At 37.5% G+C, this 26,091-nt stretch overlaps 1 protein-coding gene and 1 pseudogene across 4 annotated transcripts in view; one reads left to right on the top strand and one right to left on the bottom strand.

The window, feature by feature from the left end:
* The window catches only part of RPGR (retinitis pigmentosa GTPase regulator), a 69,158-nt gene that overhangs the window by 3,477 nt on the left and 39,590 nt on the right, over window positions 1-26,091 (bottom strand). For 2 of the 4 annotated variants that reach the window (XM_040266310.1, XM_040266313.1), the window contains 4 exons: window positions 19,275-19,409; window positions 17,488-17,545; window positions 16,111-16,199; window positions 5,840-6,485 (listed from right to left, as the gene is read on the bottom strand). In XM_040266310.1, coding sequence (XP_040122244.1) covers window positions 6,279-6,485; window positions 16,111-16,199; window positions 17,488-17,545; window positions 19,275-19,409 — 489 coding nt within the window. In that variant the 3' untranslated portion in view covers window positions 5,840-6,278. Of the gene's footprint in view, window positions 1-5,839; window positions 6,486-16,110; window positions 16,200-17,487; window positions 17,546-19,274; window positions 19,410-26,091 lie in introns of those variants that run through there. The other 2 variants (XM_040266311.1, XM_040266312.1) reach the window with 2 other exon arrangements.
* LOC120882336 lies at window positions 9,565-10,139 on the top strand (annotated as a pseudogene).

Below are 26,091 nucleotides of genomic sequence, written 5' to 3'. Positions count from 1 at the left end.
TATTTCATTGCTGTACCATAGAAATTAACCCTACATTGCAAATCAACTGTACTTCAATTTAAAAAAAAGTACATCACATACTCTGCTGGAATTCCATCACCTCCACTAGCTATACTGGAAGCAGTGCTTCCTAAGGCCCACTTGACTTCACATTCCAGAATGTCTGGCTCTGAGTGACAGACTATACCATTGTGGCTAGCCACATGATTAAGATCTTTTTAGTACAGTTCTTCTGTGTATTCTTTCCATCAAGGAGATCAATAAAGATAGTGGAGGTGATGGAAATCCAGCAGAGCTATTTCAAATCAAAAGATGATGCTATTTTAATATGTGATGCACTCAATATGTCAGCAAATTTGGAAAAATCAGCAGTGGCCAGAAGACTGGAAAGTCAATCCTCATCCCAATTCCCAAGAAGTGCAGTACTAAAGAATGTTCAAACCACCGGACAATTGCACTCATCTCCCATGCTAGTAAGGTTATGCTCAAAATCCTCCAAGCGAGGCTTTAGCATTACATGAACTGAGAACTTCCAGATGATCAAGCTGGGTTTAGACACAGCAGAGCAATCAGAGATCAAATTGCCAATATTCGCTGGATCACAGAGAAATCAAGGGATTCCAGAAAAACATCTACCTATGTTTCATTGACTATTCTAAAGCCTTTGACTGTGTGGATCATAAAAAACTGTGGAAAACACTCAGAGATATGGGAATACCAGACCATCTTACCTGTCCTCTGAGAAACCTGTATGCAGGTCAAGAAGCAACAGTTAGAACCCTGAATGGAACAACTGACTGGTTCAGGATTGAGAAAGGAGAATAACAAGGCTATTTATAGTCATCCTGTTTATTTAACTTATACTCAGAGCACATCATGCAAAATGCCAGGCTGGATGAGTTACAAGCTGGAATCAAGACTGCCAGGAGAAATAACAACCTCAGATATGTGGATGAAAGTGAAAGTGAAGTCACTCAGTCGTGTCGACTCTTTGCGACCCCATAGACTGTAGCCTATCAAGCTCCTCCGTCCATGGGATTTTCCAGGCAAGAGTGCTGGAGTGGATTGCCATTGCCTTCTCCCTGGAATCTTCCTGACCCAGGGATCAAACCCGGGTCTCCCGCACTGCAGGCAGACGCTTTATCGTCTGAGCCACCACCACTCTAATGGCAAAAAGCAAAGAGGAACTAAAGAGCCTCCTGATGAAGGTGGAGGAGAGTGAAAAAGCCAGCTTAAAATTCAATATCAAAAAAAAGACGGGGAAAAGGTGGTAGTGACAGATTTCACTCTTCTCAGGCTCTAAAATCACTGTGGATGGTGACTGCAGCCATGAAGTTAGAAGACGATTGCTTCTTGACAGGAAAACTATGACAAACCTAGACAATGTTAAAAAGCAAAGACATCACTTTGTCGACAAAGGTCCATATAGCCAAGGCTATGGTCATCGCAGTGGTCATGTACAGTTGTGAGAGCTGGACCGGAAAGAAGGCAGAGCACCAAAGAAGTGATGCCTTCAAACTGTGGTGCTGGAGAAGACTCCTCAAAGTCCCTTAGACAGCAGGAGATCAAACAAGTCAATCTTAAGGGAAATCAACACTGAATACTCATTGGAAGGACTGATGCTAAAGCTATTTTGGTCATCTGATGCGAACAGCTGACTCACTGGAAAAGTCTTTGATGCTGGAAAGACTGAGGGCACAAGGAGAAGAGGCAATCAGAGGATGAGATGGCTGGATGGCATCACCAATGCAATGGATAGGAACTTGGGCAAACTTCGGGAGATGGTGAGAGACAGGGAGGCCTGGCATGCTGCAATCCACGGGATTGCAAAGAGTTGGACATGACTGGGCAACTGAACAACAACAACAATGGATATGTGTGTGTGTGTGTGTATTACTCAGCCATAAAAAATAATGAAAGATACCACTGCAGCAACATGAATGAACCTAAAAGAATATCACACTAAAATGAAGTCAGACAGAGAAAGACAAATACTGTATGGGGGGCTCAGAGGTAAAGAATCCGCATTCTGATCCCTGCCACTGCAGGAGACACAGGTTTGATCCCTGGGTCTGGAAGATCCCTTGGAGAAGGAATGGCAACCCACTCCAGTATTCTTGCCTGGAAAATCCCATGGACAGAGGAACCTGGTGGGCTACAGTCCATGGGGTTACATAGTTGGACACAACTTAGCAACTAAACAATATATGCAATCTAAAAAATAATACAAATGAACCTATATACAAAAGAGAAACAGACTCATGGACCTTGAAGACAAGCTTATGGTTATACCAAAGGGGAAAGAAGAGGAGGGAGGGATAAGTTAGGAGTATGGGATTAAGAGATACAAATTACTGTACATAAAATAGATTAAGCAACAAGGATTTACTATACAGCACAGAGAACTATAGTCAACATACTGTAGTAACTTATATTGGAAAATAATCTTACACACACACACATAGCTTGATGCAGACCTGAAACTAACATACTACTGTAAATCAATATTCAATTCAAATATGAAAGATTTGATTCAATTCAAAAAGTTTTCCCAAATTAGTTTACATTTTTATATAACTTTTAATTCTTAATTACTATATACAGTAAGTTAAATAATTATACCAATTAAGGAGTTAATGTAAATCTGATGCCAAGTTAGAAATTATAAGCTACCTAAAAATATGAACTCAAACATTCCTATGTACAGAATTTTAATGATTTTAAGCAATTGATAGAAATTATAAAAGAAAACTTTTGTTATAACAAAAAAGCTCATAGGGAAAATTCTGTAAAATTTTAGAAGTACTGTGTTAATATTTTGACAAATTCTAACAAATTACTTGTGAAGATTACTTCTGATAAACTTCAAAAGCTTTTCTAGAATATGAAACTTTTTTTCACCTTGGGATAGATATTTATCACTAAATCAGACAAGTTTTCTTAAAAATAGTACCATCATTTAAATTTAGATATAGCTCTCTAATCCACTGCTAACCTTACCTTGAAGACATCTCATCTATCATAACACACATATTTATACATACCAGATGAAAATAAAAGCAAATGGAACTATTTGGGAATGCAGCTTGGCCTGGTCAGATAAGACTTCCTGCTGTAGCTTTTGTAAATACTTTTAGGGTTAGGATACTATTTCCTGACGTTTTGGTGACTAGGATTGTGTATTAACACTACACCAAAGTAGTCATCCATCACAACTGTTGGAGGAACTGCTTATTATTAAGCTTGTTTGTTGTCTTTTAACTTTAATGTAGATTGTTCCAGGAGAAATATCTTACTTCATTATATTCAAGATAATAATATTCCATCATTCTCCCTCAACTCCCCACACTCCCAAGAAGGCTTAGTATGCATTTGTATGCAACAAAAAATTACCTTCTTAGCAGAATGATCACTTTTCTAAGTAACTGCTTAACTCTCATTTCCAGAGGCCAAACAAGGGAAGATTACAACTGAGATAAATCCAGGACCTAATTAATTATTTCAACATATTTTTCCTTGTAAACAAAAATCTCTTGCGAAAAATCTGCAGCTACGGTTTGGCTCTCCCTGTTTATATACACATGCATGCACGCATGGAGACACACACGAATGAATTGCCTATATAAAACCCTGCATTTCCAGGGTGAGATATATGTAGAGAGTAACATGGAAACTTACATTACCATATGCAAAAGAGATAGCCAATAGGAATTTGCTGTATGGCTCAAGGAACTCAAACAGGGGCTCTGTAACAACCTAGAGGAGTGGGATGGGGTGGGAGGTGGAAGGAGGTTCAAGAGGGAGGAGACATATGTAAACCTATGGCTGATTTATGTAGATGTTTGGCAGAAATGAACAAATTTTGTAAAGCAATCATCCCTCAATTGAAAAATAAATAAACTTTAAAAAGCCCCACATTTCCAGTGTTTTCTTTTGAAAACAGCTGAGAGTCTGGCAATACAGGGCCCAGTATTGAGAAATAGCAATTACCAGCTAGAACAGATTGGCAGCAGCTCTAATATGCTTATCTGTTTAGCCTCTGAAAATACTTCAGTTATGCGATCCCTGGTTTAAATGCATTTTTTGCTCAATTTAATAAAATATTCCTTCACTCCCGAGATGAAGACTTTCCAACTTTCTAATTTGAGGCCCTTTCCCAGAATAAAAATGATATTAGCTTTCACTGCTACATAACAACTTACCATAAACTTAGTGGATTAAAACGACATATATTTATTATCTTGTAGTTTTCATAGGTCAGGAGCCTGGGTACTACTTAGCTAGGTCCTCTGTTCAGGGCCTCACAAAGTTGTAATCAGGATCAGCCAGGGCTATGGTCAAATATAAGCATTAAATTCCTCTTCCAGGCTCACTGGTTGCTGGAAGAATTCAGTGCCTTGCAGTTATGGAATACATAGGACCTTCAGATCCTGGAGGCGTCTCACTCTGGCACATGACTCTCTCTATAACATGGTAGTTTGCTTCTTCAGGGCTTCCCTGGTGGCTCAGACAGTAAAGAATTAGCCTGCAATGACGGAGACCTGGGTTCAATCCCTGGGTTGGGAAGATCCCCTGGAGAAGGGAACAGCTACTCACTCCAGTATTCTGGCCTGAAGAATTTCATGGACAGAGGCGCTTGGCAGGCTATAGTTCATGGAGTCACAAAGAGTCGAACACAACTGAGCAACTTTCACACACACACACACACACACACACACACACACGGCTGCTTCTTCAAGGCCAACAGGAGATCATTTCTACTGCTTTGAACTGCTGTGACTTCGTCATACAGCAATATCCCTCTGATATCTAGAGCTATTTTGAAAGGGCTAATTCAATTAGGTCAGGCCCACCTAGGATTATCTCTCTTTTGCTTAAAGTTAACTGATTAGGAATTTCAATTATATCTGCAAAAATATTTCACCTTCTCCAAATAATATAACATAAGCAATGGAGTGCTATCTCATCATATTCACTGTTTCTCCCCTATACTCAAGGGGAAGGGATTATTCAGGGCACATATACCAGCAGGTGGGAACCTCAGGGGCCATTTTAGGATATCTTGCCTATCATGCTTGGCATGTCTTAGTATTATTTGTGAGTTTCACTTCCACTTGGTTTCTATAGTTTATATTTTTGGCGAAGTATTCTTACAATACTGTACTATAGCGGCGATAGCAAACATTTTTAATTAAATTTACTTTTAATAATATTAGAATTCTACTAAATGTATATGAGACTGTTTTGCAAGATTTCAAAATCAGGTCTATTCTAGACTAACATCCTTTTAGCCCTTGTTCATGAAACACAAAAATGGAGTTTATCTGTTCAAATGGAGCAATGGTCGCTGTGATTGAATAAGAAAATGTTTTAGTCAGAAGCTAGAATGGGAAAAATGAAGGCAGTTGCTCAAATTTTTTTTGAGTTGCTCAAAGTAGCATCTGTGAGCATAGGAAAGCAATTTTTTTATTCGACCTGACTTACAGCTTTACCCTTCCTATTCCTTGTGGTGGAGCCAACCCTAGTTACCACTGCCAGTGCTAGAGAAAGCTGGAATGAGCCAGTCAGGCTGTGTCTGGTTCTCCTAGGTTGGTGATCTGTGGCATGGTCAAACAGTGCAGATCACACCACATAATCTGCAGTGTTTTCATGTCATACCTCAACAGTTTCTCCACAAAGATGTCCTGTTTACACAGTTGCCCTCCTATTTTCTTTACTCAAAGGTAAATGCATTTTATGTCTTTTAATATTTTAAAATTAATATTTTTGCCCCTGTTTTGTATACTGATACCTCCAAGTACCCCCAAATTTTATTCATATTCATCCATTTAAACAGTAGAACTGACCAGATGTAGTTTATTAAAATATGTTCATTCAAAACAATTTTGACTCAGTTTTTGAAAATTGCAAGTACATTCAAAACTGTTACAGTGTCATGAGGTTGCAAATATTGTCTTATGAAATTATAATAAAGTTGTTTAGCAAAACTATGAAATATTATGATTTAACTTTCACATATAAAAATATATTTTATATTGCAACACTGAACAGTTAAGGCCACACTTGAAGGAGAGCTTGAGATAAACATATTCTGAAATTGCTTGTCAAAACTGTCAATATTTAAATAAACATCAAAACTGGTCATACTGTTCAAACCAGATAAAACATATTATTAAATCTTTAAAAGTTTGTTATCAGAAACTTTCTTTCAGAACTCAAAAAGTTTTTCAAGTATAAATTACAATGTGCTTGGTGATCATGAACACACAAACATATATTCAAAGTATTGTACAAGATTTTGACCTTCTCTCCATATTGGGGGGTGAGGTTTCCTGATGATTTTGCCCCATGTGGTTCTGGTTGGCATCTTTCTTATTTCTTTTAAAAGCTATTTGGTCTCCTATTGGTTTTATCTCTGGGAGTGGCTCATTATTAATCTGCACAATGTTCTGACCCATCAATGACATTCTTTTAAAGAGGAAAATCTAGGAAAAAAACACACGCAGAGAATTCACTTCAGTAAATGAAACAGTTACTTAGTATTTAGAGGGTATAATTTTCAATAAGTTTTAACATTATTTCATCACATTTTTATGAGGCACCACAATGGTACGTTCTCAGCATCTGCCAGCCTTTTTTCTTTTACCAATTGTTATCATGATTCTTTCCTAAAACAAGACCTTTCGGTGTTCACACTTCAACACTATCAGTAGTATTGTTATTTGCTATTTATTATATGTCATTTTTCTTCAAAGAACTAATTTTACTTTGTTTTGTTGTAAGAGGAAAAAAGATGAAAACTGAGATATTCTACAGGAGGATATACCTCCCCGTTCCTATAGATCAGAATTTCTGGCAAAATGTTAGTGCTGCCAAATGAGTGGGAGCCCCAGGGGTCTGAGTAGGCAGTTCAACACATGGACCTGCTGCCTAGGCAGGGCCTGGGCTACAGACAGGCAGAATGCAGGTAATAGCTGAAGAGATGAAAGTACCTCATAACCCAGGGACTCCAGGTGGGCAGAAAAGACAGAAAAAAAGAAACGGAGGAAATGCCTAGTGTAAAGGGAAGCAGAGGAAGAGGAGCCAGCATTGGGAACTGAGTTTTCTAGGAACAAAATCAGCATAAAGAAGGATCTCAGAAATCAGAGGAGGAGAATACCAAGAAGAGAGTGGCCATCAAAGCACATGCAAGACATCAAGGAAGATGATAACTGAAAAGTGCCAAGGTCTTTGAGGATTTAGCCAGAGAGAAAACAGGATTCCTAACGAATGGCAATCCAAATAATGGTTTTGACATGATGCCAAAACCAAAAAAGCACCTGAAGATCTGGCTCTTTCAGAAATTAAAATGGTGCTAAAAATAATAGCTTAGCCTTCTTTATGGTCCAAATTTCACATCTGTACATGACTACTGGAAAAAACATAGCTTTGTCTATACAGACCTTTGTTGGCAAAGTGATATCTCTGCTTTTTAATACACTGTCTAGGTTTGTCATAGCTTTTCTTCCAAGGAGCAAGCGTCTTTTAATTTCATAGCTACAGTCATCATCCACAGTGATTTTGGAGCCCAAGAAAATAAAGTCTATCACTGTTTCCAGACCATAAAGAAGGCTGAGTGCCAAACAATTGATGCTTTTAAACTGTGGTGTTGGGGAAGACTCAAGATTCCCTGGATAGCAAGGACATCAAACCAGTCAATCCTAAAGGAAATCAACCCTAAATATTCATTTTAGGACTGATGCTTGAAGCTGAAGCTCCAATACTTTCACCACCTGATGCAAAGAGCTGACTCACTGGTAAAGACCCTGATGCTGGGAAAGATTGAGGGCAGGAGAAGGTGGAACAAGAGGATGAGATGGTTGGATGGCATCACTGACTCAATGGACATGAGTTTGAGCAAACTCTGGGAGATGGTGAAGGACAGGGAAGCCTGGTGTGCTGCAGTCTAGGGGGTCGCAGAGTCAGACATGACTGAGTGACTGATCAACAACAACAAATAATAGCTTACCTTTGGTCTTAAAGAATGGAGGAACGAGAATGAAAAGTTCTAACCTGAAAAGTTCTAACCCAAAAATTCAAGAGTCTAGAAAAAGAGTCTACGAACTAAAATGCAACAACCTCTGTTCCTGTTATTGTGTAGGAATACACATCTTGAAAAATTCTGCCACTACAAAATAACTAAGAAATGCTGAAGAAGTATACAAAATATAATTTTGCAATGTGTAGGCAAGCTCACATAAAAATGAAGGGAAATTCCCATGGGCCAAAAAATGAAGAGGGAGCAGGAAGCCTCAGAGATAAGTTGAATATTGAAATGGTATTTATTGATCTCATAAATCTTGGATTTTAATTATTTGATCTCACAAAATGTGGAGAACTAGAACTGAGACTCCTGTGTAAAGTGGGGGCCCTCTAAGGACTAGGCCTATCTACAAATATTGGAAGATAACAAATAACCTCTCTCTCAGCTTAACAGTGTTTTCCTAATGTGAGTTTGGGGTTCACATGTACAGTAATCATGGGAAACCCTTAACTCAGACATTAACTGAAAATGGTCCTGGAACGGTAACACCAAGGGGAGTTAACAGAATTTTATACAAATTCTCTATGGATCGACTTTCCCCAATCCAAGCTTTAAAGCATTTCTACAGAAAGTCTTGGTTAAACATGAACTCACCATAAATTTCAAAGCAGGAAACAAGACACCATTAGCAAGTGAGCCAAAGCAACAAACATATTTAGACTCTGGAGGATGTCTTACATTGGAATAACTACATACAGAATATAAAATAAGTATGCTTACATTGCTTAGAGGACTATAATAAAAACCACAAACATAAAACAAGGTATTAGTTTTTACAATATCAGATAGATTTGAAAAAGTTGAAATAGAATATTTCTCTTCAAAATGTAAAAGATAACTGAAATTAAAACTCAATAGGGAGGTTAAATAGCAGATTAGTCTTTAGATGAAAAGATAACTATGAAAAGACAAGCCCTGAAATTCCCCAAATATCACTTAGATATAGAAAGTATTAAAATAATATTTAAAAGACACAGATAACAGAATGAAAAGTTTTATTATATTTGACTTGCAAAGAGAAGAGAGGAAATATTCAAAAATATAATGGATGAGAATTTTCTTAAAATGATGAATGACATGAATTTTCACATTCAAGAGTCATAATAAATTAGAAGAAAGTTAAAGTAAAAAAAAAAAAAAAAACCTCACATCTAGGCATCATATAGTGAAATGAAGCACATCAAAGACAATGTAAAAACCAGCCAGAGAGAAATGACAGCGTATCTGTGAAATTATCAGCCAATATACTCAAGCAAATGTCTTAATAGCAACAATGGGAGCAGATACTAAAAGAAAATAACTGTCAACCAGCCATACTACCATTAATTTTCAAGTGAAAGAAACTGAAAAAGTTAACTACAGAAAGAACTTTATGACAGTAACTTCCAAAAGATTTCTTCAGGAAGAATAAAAACAACATTATAGAAAGGACATGTTGAGATGTGAAAAGGAGTGGTAAATAAAGAAAGCAGTATTGGAAGCGCGGAGCCGCCCCTCGGGAGCATGGCAAGTCTGTCCAGGGCGCCGCAGCAATGGGCCACTTTTGCCCGAGTTTGGTATCTCCTAGATGGGAAGATGCAGCCCCCTGGCAAGCTTGCTGCCCTGGCATCAGTTAGACTAAGGACTGCATAAGCCTGTGTACCATCAACTGAGTGACTGTGGGGATCATGTTGTCATCATGAACACAAGGCACACTGCCTTTTCTGGAAACAAGTGGGAGCAAAAAGTGTACTCATCACATACTGGCTACCCAGGTGGATTTAAACAAGTAACAGCTGCTCAGCTTCACCGGAAGGATCCAGTAGCAATTGTAAAACTAGCTATTTATGGCATGCTGCCAAAAAACCTTCACAGAAGAACTCTGATGCAGAGGTTGCATCTTTTCCCAGATGAAGATATACCAGAAGATATTCTTAAGAATTTAACAGAAGAGCTTCCCCAACCACGAAAAGTGCCCAGACGTCTAGATGAGTACACACAAGAAGAAATAGAGGCTTTTCCAAGAGTTTGGTCTCCACCTGAGGATTATCGGCTGTAGGAGGAAGAAAATTTCAGAAAATAATGGTGTGGTGCTTGAAACTCCTTCCTCAGAGCAGGATGAAGCAATAGCTGCCTTCTGACAGAAAGCCTGCTCTGGGGGCTGAAAGCTTGTCGGGAAAGCTCGGGAAGGGATATTCCTTCATTAGGAAATTGCAGTAAAATGTTATTTTATGGAATTGTTTTATTGTATAGTGCTATTTGCATGTTGGAAATGATAAGAATAAAACTGCCCCTTACTTAAAAAAAAAAAAAAAGAAAGCAGCATAACAATAACGTTATTGGATTGATGAGGTTAAAAAATTAAAATACTTGATACAATAATATGTAAAATGGAAAGAAAGAGATGATAGAAAACTCTTCTAAGATCCTGGTAATATTTGGGGAAAAGGACCATTCATTAGCATTAGATTTTAGGTACTGTATATGTTAACATTTTTAAAGTCAGAATCCAGCTTATAGGCAGTTACAAGAGACGCATCTAAACTACAAATAAAAATATAAGAACGAAAAAAGATATATCTGATAAAATAAAGTAGCATTTTTTTAGGGACAAAGAAAAATACTACCAATGGTAAGAAAATAGACTTAAACCTAATGGCATCAATAATCAAATTAAATATAAATGGTCTAAATACTCCAATTAAAAGGCAGAGATTTTTAGATAAGATAAAAAAAGCAGGACCCATCTATGTGCATGTGTGCTAAGTTGCTTCAGTCATGTCTGACTCATTGCTACTCTATGGACTGTAGCCCTCCAGGCTTCTCTGTCCAATGGGATTCTCCAGGCAAGAATACTGGAGTGGGTTGTCATGCCCTCTTCCAGGGGATCTTCTCAACCCAGAGATCAAACCAGCATCTCTTACGTCTACTGCACTGGCAAGTGGGTTCTTTACCACTTATGTATCCTGCATTGGCAGATGGGTTCTTTACCACTAGTGACACTGGGGTCTAAATGCTCCAATTAAAAGGCAGAGATTTTCAGATTAAATAAAAAAGCAAGACCCATCTACATGTTGCCTAAATCAAATGTACTTCAAATGTTAAATCACAAATGGTTTAAAAGTAAAGTATGTTAAAAGATAACTCTAATTCAAAGAAAGCTATAAAGCGGCTATATAATATCAGATCAAGTAGATTTTAGAGCAAAGAATATTATTAGGGATAAAGAAAGTCATTTCATGATGATGAAGGAGTCAATTCACAGGATGGAACAATTCTAAACATTATATAAAATACAACCAAATAACAGCTTTAAGATATATCAAGCAAAAATTAATAGAAGCACAAGGAAAAGTAGCAAACCCACAACTATGGTAAGGGATTTTAATACTTTTCTTTCCATAATAGAACAAGTAGACAGAAAATCAGGAAGGAAAGAAACTTGAACAACACTATCGACCAACTTGACCTAATTGCCATTAATAGAACACTCCTCCCAACAACAGTATTCTTCTCAACCTTCTTCTCAAATGAACATTTACCAAGATAAACCTGATTGTGGGTGATAAAACATGTCTCAAATTCAGAAGGAATCAATTCATACTAAGTATTTCTCCAGTCACAATGTAATTAGAAATTAATGACAAAAAGATAACTAGAAAAATCCCTTGCCTTGCTAAGATACTTCAGTCATGTCCAACTCTTTGTGACCCCATGGACTACAGCCCACCAGGCTCCTCTGTCCATGGGATTCTCCAGTCAAGAACACTGGAGTTGGTTGCCATTTCCTCCTCCAGGGGATCTTCTCCACCTAGGGATTGAACCTGAGTCTCTTACGCCTCCTGCATTAGCAGGCAGGTTCTTTACCACTAGCACCACCTGGGAAGCCCAGAAAAAATTCCTAAATACATAGAAATTAAATAACCCATGAGTCAAAGAAGAAATCAAAAGGGAACTCAGAAAGTATTCTGAACTGGATAAAAATGAAAACACAACATATCAAGTACTTCAGGGGAAATTTACAGCACAAAAAGCCTAAAAGAAAAAAGAAGAAAGGTCTCAATCAGTGACCTCAACTTCCACATTAAGAAAAATTCAACAAAATATTGCAAAAGGAAATTTGAAAAGACATCAATAAGAGAAATGTCATGTTCATGAATTAGGAGACTTAATATTGTTGAAATATTAATTCTCCCCAAATTTATCTATAGATTCAAAAACAATTTCAAATCAAAATCTCAGCAGGCATTTTGTTTTCAGTCATTGACAAACTGATTGTAAAAATTCACATGTTTAAGTACAAAAGGTCTAGAATAGCCAAAATATGTCTGAAAAGGCACAAAATTGGAGGACTAACTTTCTGATTTCAAGACTTACATTAATCTATAGTCATCCAGACAGTGTGGTACTGGCACAAGATAAACAGATCAAAGGAACAGAATACAGAGTCCAGAAATCGGTTCATACATAAAAAATCAATTGCTTTCTGAAAAAGGTATGAAGGCAATTCAGTAGAGAAGGGATAGGATTCTTTTTTTCAACAGATGATGCTAGAATAATTGTCCATATACAAAAATTTAAAAAAAAATAGAACTTCAATCCATACCTTTACCACAATAAGAAATTAACTCAAAATGGAACACCACTCAGCAATATAAAGGAATAAACTATTGATACATGCATGGATGAATCTCAAAACAGTTATCAGTGATTTGCTGAGTATGGCAGGGGGATGTGGGGTGTAGACAGAGATTACAAAGAGGCACAAAGAACCGTCTGCTCATAATGGCACTGTTCACACTCTTGATTGTGATTATGCTTTTATGGGTGTACATTATGTTAAAGTTAATCATACTACATACTTCAAAAATGCATAGTTCATTTTAGGTCAATTATATCTAAATAAAGCTATTTTTAAAAAGCAGGGGAGTAATTATTGGTTGGGTATGAAAGAGATCCTCTCATGTATTAAGCCTGAGAAAACTGATAGCAGCAGGAAACTGTAGTGTAATTGATCTAAGCTTTTCTTCACAACACAGTAAAGCTGTGTACTTGGGGCAAACGTGCTGACTTGTGCTGCCATGGTGAATAAAGCATAGTATCAGAGAAAAGGAAGCCATCAGGAAAGCTAAGACCCCACATACATAATTTTTGGTGGAGAAATTCTCATGTCAGCTTCTTGTATTTATGGTCATGACAATGAATAAGAAATCAATTGACTCTGCACTGGTATGGGGAATTATCCAGGAATCTGCCATGTTCTAGCTAGTTTCTGAGGGACAGCAGTGGTTTTTTAACCTCTGTATATCTGCAGCTTTCAGCCTTGTGCCTGGCACATAAGAGGCTTCCAGTAAATGTATGCTAAATAAATACATAAATAAACTAATTTCATGATGGGAAGAAATTATTATTAATGGCTAAGAAGCTTCCTGCTTTTTTCATTAGCTTACTTAGGTGGAAATTAAGCCAATAACACATTTTTCTTAGTGGCTAACTGTGGATCCAAATTTGCTACAATTTGGAAAAGCAGTATCTGGCAATTTCCAGATATAACAATCATCAAAAATCTCTGCCACCAATTAAAATCATGGGTCCTAAACTGGCTATCAGAAACATTTAAAATCATCAAAACAAAATTCAATGGTGAATTTTGTCTTGCAGACACCAAGGGTGTAATTATTTCTTTTTTTGTTTGTTTTTAGATTATCTTTGGAGTGGCTGTCTAATTAAGGGAAGGGATGTAAAATTTCAAACACATAATTATTTTGATATGAGTTAATGCATCATTTATTTCCCAAGTTTTAAAAACAGCTTGATTTGTTTGGCTTAGATGGTATAAATAGGTTAGAGACATTATAAATTAAAATATATCATGTGGGAAGGACTGGAAAAAATCTCATCCAAATCATCTATTACCTTTTTAAAATATATAGAATAACAACCTATTCTTTAAGTTGGAAGTATATTTATTACTGCTTGACTTTTAAAAATATAATTTTCATTACTTTTTGTTTCTTTTATTTAGCCAAGGACACATGTATTTACTGAATTATATTTTTCCATTAGGTATAAATGAGAAACTAAGCAGAATCAAAGCTTGAGACTGAACTGTTCAGCCTGGACTGTGTCCTGGCCCTGCCTCCCCTTTGTCACGTGGGCCGGCGGGGCTCCCTACTTGGCCTGCTGTTACAGGTGCCTGCCACACGGCATTCCTTTTCTGGCTCAGGCCTCCCCTGGCCCGTGTATTCAAATGCTACCATCTACCGACAATGCTGAAGACTGGAGAGGCTGAAACGTTCCCTAAACTCGACCACGTGTTCTAGAATAAGCATTTTCATTTGGTCAGAGGTGTGTTTCAGTTATTTTCTTTTTCTGCTGCTTTGTTTCACGTTTCTTCTCCTTGGATTCTCATGTCTCCTGATTCCTTTACTTTTCATCCTTCTTCCTCATATTTGATTTTCTTTGCCAGACTCTCTCTCTGAGCTCTTTATATTTAAAAAAAGTTTTCACAGGAAAGCTACAAAGTGTAGTGGTGGAGTATCTGTTAAATGTTCTGTTCTACTAGACAGAAAATCTAGAAAGTTCCTAAATCCTGATGAAATGTTCTAGCAATGCTCATTATGATTCTAAAAAGGATAATAATTCTGAAGTGTCCTTTGAGCCAGGTCAAAGACATCTTTAGGTACAGTAATCCAGACTTGTAAGATACTTTTAGAAAGATAAAAATAGTCATGAAGAAATTTTTAGTAAAAGATAACAATATGGATATTTGGGCTAAAATAACTGTTGACATTTCTGAAGTAATTTTGAAAGAAATTTCAGAGTGGCATATTACCCACAAAGATGGCAAAAGACGACTGTTTACTACCCTAAGGATGGCTCCTGGCTTTACTTTCATTCTTTCCTCTTTCTTACCCCCTTACATTTTACAATTCACTGTCAACCAAAAATATTTACTGAGCATTTGTCATATACCAGGAACTGTGATGTGTGCCACTAGAAAGCGAAACAGAAAATAGTTTCTGTCCCCATGGAGCTGAAGGCCAGTGGGGAGACAGAGACATAAAGTAAACAAATATACAAATGGCTATGTAATTGCAAACTGTGACAAAAACTAAAAAGTATAAGAAAAAGGGTACTATGTAAGAGAATAATAATGAGACATAATTTATATAAGTGCTGTTGGTCACAAAAGGCCTCTGTGGAAATGACATTTAAGCTGAGATCTAAGGTTGAATAAGAATTTAACAAAGCTTTTCATTTTTCTTGTCTTCCATGTTTCCTTCTAACACTTTTACCTGGAAATGTGGTCTCATGATTAAATAAAGTTCTTCTTCAAGTGGAAAGACTAGTTTACTTCCAAGAAGAAGAAACGTTATCGATCAAACTTGCAAAAACTCCAAAACAAGTATCAGTCAGGAGACACTGAAATAGCATGTTGTCTTCTAAGCACAATCATCAATTTTTTTAATCCATCCTATTTCTTGTCTTACTTAGCCTTACTCTCTTCTAGACTCTCAGGATAGTATACTCTTATAATTAAGCAATGGAGTTCTTTAACGTATCTTTTCCTGTATGATAAATCAGTATGCATGGGATGATTGAAAGGAACATGCTATTACATTTTGGCAGAGCAACTTGAATCATAATCTTGAATCATAATGTCCAATAAGTAAATAGGCACGTTAAAAACGTGAAACATCATCACCTGGAATTTATCACATGTTCTTAGTTAAGTCGCTCAGTCATGTCCGACTCTTTGCGACCCCATGGACTGCAGCCCACCAGGCTCCTCCGTCCATGGGATTCTCCAGGCAAGAATACTGGAGTGGGTTGCCATTTCCTTCTCCAGGGGATCTTCCCGACCCAGGGATTGAACCCAGGTCTCCCGTATTAGAGGCAGACGCTTTAACCTCTGAGCCACCAGGGTTCTTGGGCCACCAAAACTCATATTAAGGGAGTTATATTATGCGGATCATTATATAAAAGTAGAAGAAGCAATTCAATACTTTGACCTTAACACTAAATGAAAAATTCATTTCACTTACCTTCGAGTTTTCTAAGTCTTTAGTTGGTGTTGATTCGCTATCTTCCAGGATTTCTGAAGAGCTACTCTTTGCACGATCACACATATTTCCTGATAGGATATATTATGAAATATTTTTTTCTAACTAATGAAAAAAAGAAAAGTCCTGCTGCTTTCTGTGAAACACTATCAACCATGAATTATGGGGTAATACTAAAGAGTAGTGGACAACTGCCTATTTCTTGAAAAGTTAAGGCAAAATTATCAGAATGACCTAACCAATGCTGTAAATGTTTAGATGATCAGTACCCAAATATAGCAAAGATAACTATAAGTGTTAAGGAAGGTATAAAGTAAAATATAAAGTACCTTTTAAAATAATAAACTTAGTTGCAATGAAATTATCTGTACCCAAATGGACATGTTATATTTTTTGGTGTTTCAAATTAACCCATGTTACATAGCTGAATAATGATCTTGCAAGTATACTCATGAAGCATGTGCATCCTTCTAATTTTATATGATCAACAGCCTAAATCTTAAATTTAATTTTTTAACATTTTAGGTTATAGGGTGTAGAATACTTAGCAATGACAAATATTTTAACATTTTACTTAAAATATTCTAAAACTTACTATCTTTCTGCAGAAGTTAGAAGGAAAAAAGTATTAAGGGAACTATTCTTTCTTTTGCTTAAATTCAGATGAGATCTACTATGGAGAGTTATTTGTAATGACATTGCAGCAAAAGTACACTGTGATGTTACGGCGTGGAAAACAACACAGGGCTCATAGAGCAAAAACACCAGTGCTTTGGGTGTAGACACTGCAGGTCTCAAGGGCAGTCACAGTCTCTTCTGTTCTGCGGCACCTGTTCTCTGACACCAGCAGCGAGGCTTGGGAAAGGATTCCTCTGAAACGCCTGTGGTACCATCAAAGACTCAGGTCTAGGCTCTGGGGGAAATAACTGGATGGCCTGCTGTGGCTCTAGGCCAGCATGGACATTGGTGACAGGGTCTGGCAGGGCTCACCAGACATATAAATGAGGATCTGGGACAAATGCCCAACCTCATAGTACTGATTGAAAAAAAACAAGTAGTAAAAAGGCTGTTCTAAATCACTTAACACTGACACACGAGCAGCCATGAGCGATGGGAATATTTCCATGTAAAGAAGCTATGGTGGTGATCAATGAGAACACGTAATACTGTGCCACATATTTCATAGCTTATGAGGGTCATGTGACAATAAAAAGTGTACAATAGAATATATGTGTGTAAGCTATCTGCTTAGTTACACAGCACAGTATATATATATATATCTGTAGGTACATAAGAACATAGTATGCTATGTATCTAGCCTTTTTAAAAGTATGCTTTCGAAGTCAAACATGCTCACACCTTTTGGATTTTCATTGTATTCATGAATGGCTCGTTCCTCTCGGTTGACTTTTTCATCCTATAAACAATAAAGAAACAATATAATAAAAAACATTTGTGCTGGGCTAGAAAACCTAGTCTTAGTTTTAAGGAGAGTTCTAGAGTCGGTCTCTAGCTAATAACATAAACGTGTGACAATTACTTCTCTTTGCTGGACTCTTACCTTAGATAATTGCTAATATCCTTCGCTAGCATAAAACTGTATGATTAACAAGAACTGTATATTCAAGAATTCTACTCAAAGAAGATTCAGGAACATTGGTATATGAATTAGCTCAACATTTTATAATGTCAAATTGGAATTTAATGAATTCTATGCTAAATAATCAGAGAAGGCGATGGCACCCCACTCCAGTACTCTTGCCTGGAAAATCCCATGGACAGAGGAGCCTGGTAGGCTGCAGTCCATGGGGTCGCGAAGAGTCGGACATGACTGAGCGACTTCATTTTCACTTTTCACTTTCATGCATTGGAGAAGGAAATGGCAACCCACTCCAGTGTTCTTGCCTGGAGAATCCCAGGGATGGGGGATCCTGGTGGGCTGCCATCTATGGGGTCGTACAGAGTCAGACACGACTGAAGCGACTTAGCAGCAGCAGCAGCAGCAAGCTAAATAATTTCAGGGACCACCATAACTGGAACTCATAAATATTCCTTATAAAACAGAATTTTCCCCTTATTCTGAAAGAAAACAATAACTGCTAGAATATATTTTTCCCTCAGTGAAAGGAGTCTTGGAAAAAGAAGGAAGTAAGGGAGAGAATGACCTCTAGAGCACAATACCATTTCGTAAGTTAAAAATACATACATACAAAACAATGTATGTTTTACAAGTACACATTCAAATAAAAGGAAAGCATGTTTCAATGGTTGTCTATGTTAAGGAAAAGGGGAATGTGGGGTTCAAAGGGAATCAATTTAAATAAAGAGAGAAGAGCCTCACACAGACAAGTGATGGTAGTGTTTCATTAATGAGATGGCATGATTAACTCAGAGCTCTTTGCAACTGATCTAAAAAATGAAATGAAAATGAATCAATACAGTATCATTTGGTTTGGGTTTCTGAATTCCATACCTCTGAAATGAATCCAGAGTAGTGCTAGAAAATGAATGATTTCAAACCTACCACCTGTCTCCTAGCAGGGTCACTCAGGGAAATCTGCCAATTGGAAGAGATTGTTTCAGCATCTCTAGCTCCACTTTCAGGATTACTTTCTTTTCCTCACGGAGGCCTCCTTCCATTCCTCCTATAAATACTTTCTCCCAGACCACATCTGTGCAGAACCAATCACAACCTCAAACACTGCTGTGAACAACTTTCATTTGTCCATGGCCATGTAAAAATACACATGTATGTGTGCACATACACATCCCATTTCTGCCACTAGTATTGGGCTGCTCATGTTGTAATTTTACCATTTCAAGGACTTGGTGCTGAATCTCTTGGTTAATTTCTCAAGAGTGTACTATACTGGCCCATATTACTTTACTTTCACTCATCTGAACAACAGAATGCTACCAAGAAGTGTGGAAAGAATGCCAGAGAGAAAAAAAGGGTGCCTGATTCATACATCTGCGTAAGTTTTGTCCTACAGTATATGAACAAAGTCATTCACAGAAGTATTTCTATTCTCCATGGAAGTTGGAATCTGCCCTCTGCGGAAACCAGGAGACCTATAAGCTTTTTCTTGAGCAGGATCTCAGGATTTAAGCACATATCATCATACATTTTTAACGGCTGTCAATACCTTTTTAACAGAGTTGTCAGTGTCACTGTGATTGTCTTTAGGAACACTTTTATTGTCTTCTGTATCTTTCTTCTTGCCTTCTGTATATTTGTCAGTTTCCTCAACCAGGTCTTCATTTTTGAAAAGTTCATGATCCTATGACAAAATTGATAATCAAGGAAGAGTTAAAATTTTCTTTTTTAAAAAAATAAGAGATGTGATATTGCTGTCATAATAATTTATACCATTTCAAAGAAAACACAGACTATGAATTCAAATATGAAAGTCAAAGAAGTAAAATACTGAATAATCCATGTCCCATATCAAGTTACTATATTACCAAGGATTTTATACATGTTAGTTACTCTATTTCAATATTTTCAATGACTAAGGTTCCCGAAGTTCTTTTCTGCACCTACGGTAAGGTTAAAATGGAAAAACAAAATGCTTTCTGGGCTGTCTCAAAAGAATGCTTTTAAATATTAGAGAAGTTCAAAAGCTTTCTAGCTACTGTAGCATTATAACATAATCATATGTATATACTATGTTCATTTCCCAAAACATAGGGATTTAAAATCACTTCAGAAGTACAATCCACCAGTACCCAAGAGAGAGGTAACTATAATTACTTACATTCTGGGAAAAAGATAAAGGGACATAGGCAGTTTAAGTGGTTTTTTCTTGGTTATTTGAAGCAGATGGAAAACCAAACAGAGGCAGAACTTTGTCCATCTGGCTCCTGTCCAGTTAATCTAAATTATAAAATAGCCTGTCTATGGACTTGGTAGACTGATAATAAATTATGTAATGCTCATTAAAGGAAGAAAATATTAGTTTTACCCTTTATTCTATATTGATTATATTTTTTGCCATTTCATGTTTTGGATACAAAACTGCTTATTTATTGTCATTAAGAGACAGGACTCTTTACTGGACATTTTTACCTACGCTTTTTATTTATGCACTTTGCTAAAGGCACAATGGCCCCTAAAACCGGTGACACAGTAAGTAATCTGTGCCATTCACTCCTTTGAAGAATGTTTTCACAAAGTTCACCTTAGCCATATTTGCCTGAGACCATATAGGTCCTTTATATCCCTTCAACACTGTAACTAGCTGCTCATGGTCACCTTCCTAGTGGCTATTTGGCTAAGGAGAAGCCTGATAGCCAACAGAATCTTTATTGGGTGGTTAGAAAAGAATGTCTCTACTAATTAACTCACCTTTTTTTAATTGTGAGAGTTCAAGCTAGGGAAAGAATGTATTTCACACCTCAGTTACACATATAAGTGGCATCCTCAGGCCAGTAGCACTAAGGGTATGGCCTGATAGCACTCCCACTGAGGACAAGCAATCCAGAAGTGAAGCCTTGAGATTGTAAGAAAGAGTTTCAGAAGTTATTGTGGGAGGCCTTAATTTCAGTTAATCAAGGTCATGAGGTAGTGCACTCAGGAGGGGAATACAGGAGAAGGCAACAGGGTAGAGAGTTAAACTGAAGGATGTGCTACATGTTTAGGTTGGGTAGGGTTCATGACAAGGTAGCTACTCTTTACCAAGGATCCCTAAAGCTTTCTTCTTCTTCTGCATGCTTTCCCCTCTAAGTGACTTACATATTATGGCTAGCCAAATGCACGTGACAGTAAATGAAATAATCAGAGATCACTTCACCTTGGAAGAGAATGGGAAACAAGATTACTAGAGTTAAGACTTAGATGTATTTATAAATGTACATTATCTGAAGGCCAACTAGAAAGGAATAGAACTCTTGAGACAGAGAACTTCAGACTCTGCCCACTTATCTCCCAAAGGGAGGGGCAGTAAGCTGTGTTCCATCAAAGTCCCCATTTCTTGGACAGTTTGGATAATCTAGGAGCTGGGTCAATTGTAACTGTGCTAGTCTACTAAGGTATTAATGTAACCATAGGATATCATGCTATTATGAAAAGAAACATGGAGTTTTACCTGATTTTAGAAGCAAGACATCTTGCTTTTTTTTATAATAAACTATTGGGTTGGCCAAAAGGCTCTTTTTTTCCCCATAAGATGGCTCTAGTAGCACTTAGTTGTCTTTAACTTCATTCAAAACAATTTTGTTAGATTGTATTGTGATGGCTGTCATATCAGCATACATTAAAAAACTTATCAAAATTGGTGAATTTTTGTGTAGCCATTTTGATATTGAAGATGGAAGAAAAAAGCAACATATTATGCTGTATTATTTCAAGAAAGGTAAAAATACAACAGAAATGTAAAAAAAAAGATCTGTGCAGTATATGGAGAAGGTATGGAGAAGCGTATGGAGAAGTGATTGATTGAATGTGTCAAAAGTGGCTTCCGAAGTTTCATGCTGGAGATTTCTTGCTGGATGATGCTCCCCAGTCAGGCAGACCAGTTGAAGTTGATAGTGATCAAATCAAAAAATTGAAAAGAATCAGTGTTATACCATGTGAGAGATAGCTGACATACTCAAAATAATCAAATCAAATGTTGAAAATCACTTGCACCCATTTGGTTATGTTCATTGCTTTGATGTTTGGGTGGCACTAAGTGGAAAAAAAAACACCTTCTTAACTATTTCTGCATCCAGTTCTCAATGAAAAACAAAAACATTCTGTTTTTAAAACAAACTGTAAGCAATTAAAAGTGGATACTGTACGATAATGTGGAATGGAAGAGACCACCAACCACACCAAAGGCTGATTTTCATTCAAAGAAAGTGATGTTGTGTATGTGGTGGGATTGGAAGGGAGTCCTCCATTATGAGCTCCTTCTGGAAAACTGAATGATTAATTCCAACAAGCACTGCTCTCAATTAGACCAATTGAAAGCAGTACTCTAGGAAAACTGTCTGGAATCAGTCAACAGAGAATGCATAATCTTCTATCAGGATAATGCAAGACCACATATTTCTTTGATGACCACACAAAAACTGTTCAGCTTGGCTGGGAAGTTCTGATTCATCCACTGTATTCACCAGACATTGCACCTTCAGATGCCCTTTTGGTCTTTACAAAATTCTCTTAATGGAAAAAGTTCAATTCCCTAAGGCACCTAGAACAGTTTTTTGCTCAAAAAGATACAAAAATTGGGGAAGATGGAATTATTAAGTTGCCTGGAAAATGGCAGAAGGTAGTGGAACAAATCGGTGAACACATTATTCAGTAAAGTTCTTGGTGAAAAAGAAAAATGTGTCTTTTATTTATACCTTAAAAACCAAAAGAACTTTTGGGCCAACCCAATACAATTTTACTCATTAACTTTATGTAAATCTATAACAATGAAGAACTGTTGGAACTATATCATCTTCTAAGTTTGAGAAAGCGCTTAGAAAATGCATTTGCGATTGAAATCATATCATTAATTGTAGCACTTTGCACTTACTTAAGCACGTTTAAAATTAATCTATACATATCTGGACAACTACTTTAAATCACATACAGCACTTACCTTCAAACTGAAACAATTTAGGAGAGATTGGCAGAATACTGTCATTTTATAAAAAGAAAGGATAAAGTTTAAATACATTCTTGTCACCAGAACCACATTAGATGTAAAGAGGTATTCTGGAGTGATTACGGGAAATCATCTTTGTGCTAGGACCACAGTGAAGAAATGACTGGGCCTGGCTCCCACAAAAGAACCCTTGCTTCATTGGTCAGACACAGCGAGGGGACCTGCAGTCTTTGGTCTGCTGCTGCTGCTGCTAAGTCGCTTTAGTCGTGTCTGACTCTGTGCGACCCCATGGACAGCAGCCCACCAGGTTCCCCCGTCCCTGGGATTCTCCAGGCAAGAAAACTGGAGTGGGTTGCCATCTCCTTCTCCAATGCATGAAAGTGAAAAGTGAAAGTGAAGTCACTCAGTCGTGTCCGACTCTTAGTGACCCCATGGACTGCAGCCTACCAGGCGCTTCCATCCATGGGATTTTCCAGGCAAGAGTACTGGAGTGGGGTGCCACTGCCTTCTCCGCAGTCTTTGGTCTACACCAGGGCGATAGTTTTTACATTTCTTAGGGGAAATACTAAGAAACTAAATGTTTCTCAAAAGGTTTCAGTTTCCTTAAGAAATGAATATATTGTATTGCTTTAAAAACTATAGAGATTGCAATCAGAAGTTGGCCAAGTGGTCACCCTGGAGTGGGTGGCAGATGAGAGGGGATTGAAGAGGTGCTTCTAGGGAGCTGACACTGTGCTTTTCCTTGATCTGGATGTTGACTATATAGGTGTGTACAGTTTGTAGAAAATACATTGAACTATATATGCATGAGATATATACTTGCCTATGTATTAATTTCAAGAGTTTTTTTAAGTTAAAAAAAAGACTATAACGTGTAAAATTTTGCTCTACAATTCTGGATTCATGACTTGCCTCAGTATCACAGAGGATAGAAAATATTTTCCAAATAACAAAATAAAATACAGCATAGAACTTTATACCTAAGTCATCAGGTGGGAAAGTACATATTTTTAAGTATCAGTTTCAAGGTATTTTTGACATTGATCAACACCTATCTAGGAGGGTCTGTATCAAGATGAAAAAGACTGTTTACAGAGAAAATAACATGAGCAAATAAGCATTTGTATGTAAACAGAAGTGATTTTGTGAAGTCCATTCTATAAAAAGTAAGATAGAATCCCAAGTGTGCATGGAGGATTGTCACAAAACAAGAAGCTTGGACACTTTCTGCCATGTCCCAGATCTTATCAATAGAAAGTAGCTCATTTAAAGTGTACAATTCTCTGTTCTACTCTTGTAACACATCCCTTTATTCTCTGCCAGGTGCCTGGCAGCCAGAGCAAGAGAGGGAAGAAGGCTTGTCCCTCCACTGGGCTATAGGTCTGTGTTGCCACCAGGCATGATACTTTTAGACACTCAGGTTTTCCAAGCGAAGCCCACAAAACAAGTGTTTTCAATGTAAAATCTGAAATTTCAATGTCAGCATCTGATTCAAATGTTTATAAAATCACTATGTATACCAAACAAGTCTATCGATAGGCTGGAGTGCACACACAGGCTGCCAGTTGTGACTATCCAATTCTTTGCTTCTAATGACACCACTATCTCTAAACTTCCCCTTCTTTCTATGTGCCAATCTGTTACTTCATTGCTAATCCTATATTTTCAGCAGCAAATACATTACACTAAGACTCTGAAAAGAGGCCTGAAAAAAGGAATGTAATCTTATTCTTGCTCTCAGCTTTACTCTATTATTTCCCCGTTTTTCCTTAGAAGTTTTATCTTCCTCTTTATCTTAAACAAACACATGATCCATGATTGTAATTTATGTGTCTTATTTTTTAACTATTTGATAAAAAAAAATTAGGATACAGAGGGAACTCTGGTCCCCTGACAGCACTAATATCTAAATTTTAGGCTAAGGCTAACCATGTGAATGCCATCAGCCTTTCATCAGGGTTCAAATGCTGAGGGGTGGCATTTGACTCATGTATGGTGTGTAACAGGATTTTCACTCCACCCCATAGTTAAGGGTTATCATTATTGTAATCTATTTCATTCCCATGGACCTACCTCCATAAGCTAATTTTTGAGGGGTTGCTATGTTGTGTTTAAATAAAAGTAAGGTTTACAGGCACATGAAACTATATTCATGCACATCGGCCAGTGACTTGGAGATTCGTGACGATAGCATTGTACCTAACCTGATGTGATCAGAGAGGATAATTAGAGTGATACAGATTAGCATTTGCTGAGTATCTCTAACATGTTCCATATGTTAACTAACTTAACTATTAAAAGACCCTCTTTCCTTTACTAAAAGAAGGAAGTAAAACTCAGAAAGGTTAAAAAAAAAAAAAAACGTTTCCAGGTGTCCACTCAGCTAATCATTAAGGGCTGGGACAGGAATTCAGGCCCATGCTCTGAATCGACTCTGCCCAAATAATTTGCAGACTGTAATGGCTGCCCTCAGAATTGTTTTTGTTTTGTTTTTTAAAAACCCTTACTGATATTTAAAGCATTGCACACTTTTTTGTTGATAAGCTCACATCAGTAATATCCTATTCTTATGTATCATCATATACAATAATAGCAAATAAAAATTGAGAATTTTTCACCCCAGAGCTCCAAAGTCTCTGGAATACACATCTCCCTTCCTAAATTGAGAAATATGCCAGCAGAGCTCTTTGATATTTATTTCTCAAAATCTAGTTCTCATTCTACGTCTCTGCAAGGCAGACTTCTTGGAGTTCACTCTGATGCAACGTGGGCTCTGCCCCAGCCCTGTGGCCCTCCACTGCTCCTTCTTCCTTGGCTTTGAGGATCCCTGTCTCCTAGAAAGTGTTCTTACCCTCGCTCCTTCTCAGACTTCCCTTTCTCAACCTGCCCTTACCTACTCATGTTTCCCTGAATTCTCTCTGCAGTTCTCTTTTCTTTTCACATTCTGAATGCTGCCTCTCATTCAAATCCACAGTTTTAACTACACGCATAAGCTGGTAATACTCAGCATCTTCCCTGAGTGCCAGACCCAGATATGTATTTGTCTATTGAACATCTCCTGGATGAAAAAGCCCCAAGCAGACTCCTCAATTTGTCCCTGCTCCTCAGTTCTCAGCCTCCATGCCTGGCAGTCTTTCTTCCCAATTCTCCAAGCCAGAAACAGGAAAAGCCTGGCTTTTTCCCTCCCTCCAAGCTCCGTATCTTTACCCAGTTCTAAGCCCTCCAATTCTACCCCTAAACCTCTCGTAATGACACACTTCCAACTCTCCACCCTACTGTCCTAGTCCAGCTCCCCCTCAGTCTCTGCCTCTTCAACTGCAACTGCCTTCTGACTGCTACCCTGACTCTGGTCCTCTCCCTTTCTATTCCATCCTCCATCCTGTTG

The sequence above is a fragment of the Oryx dammah genome, unplaced genomic scaffold (genome assembly GCF_014754425.2).
Source record: "Oryx dammah isolate SB20612 unplaced genomic scaffold, SCBI_Odam_1.1 HiC_scaffold_23, whole genome shotgun sequence".
NCBI classification, from domain to species: Eukaryota; Metazoa; Chordata; class Mammalia; order Artiodactyla; family Bovidae; genus Oryx; species Oryx dammah.
This window is presented reverse-complemented; position numbering and strand designations above follow the sequence as displayed.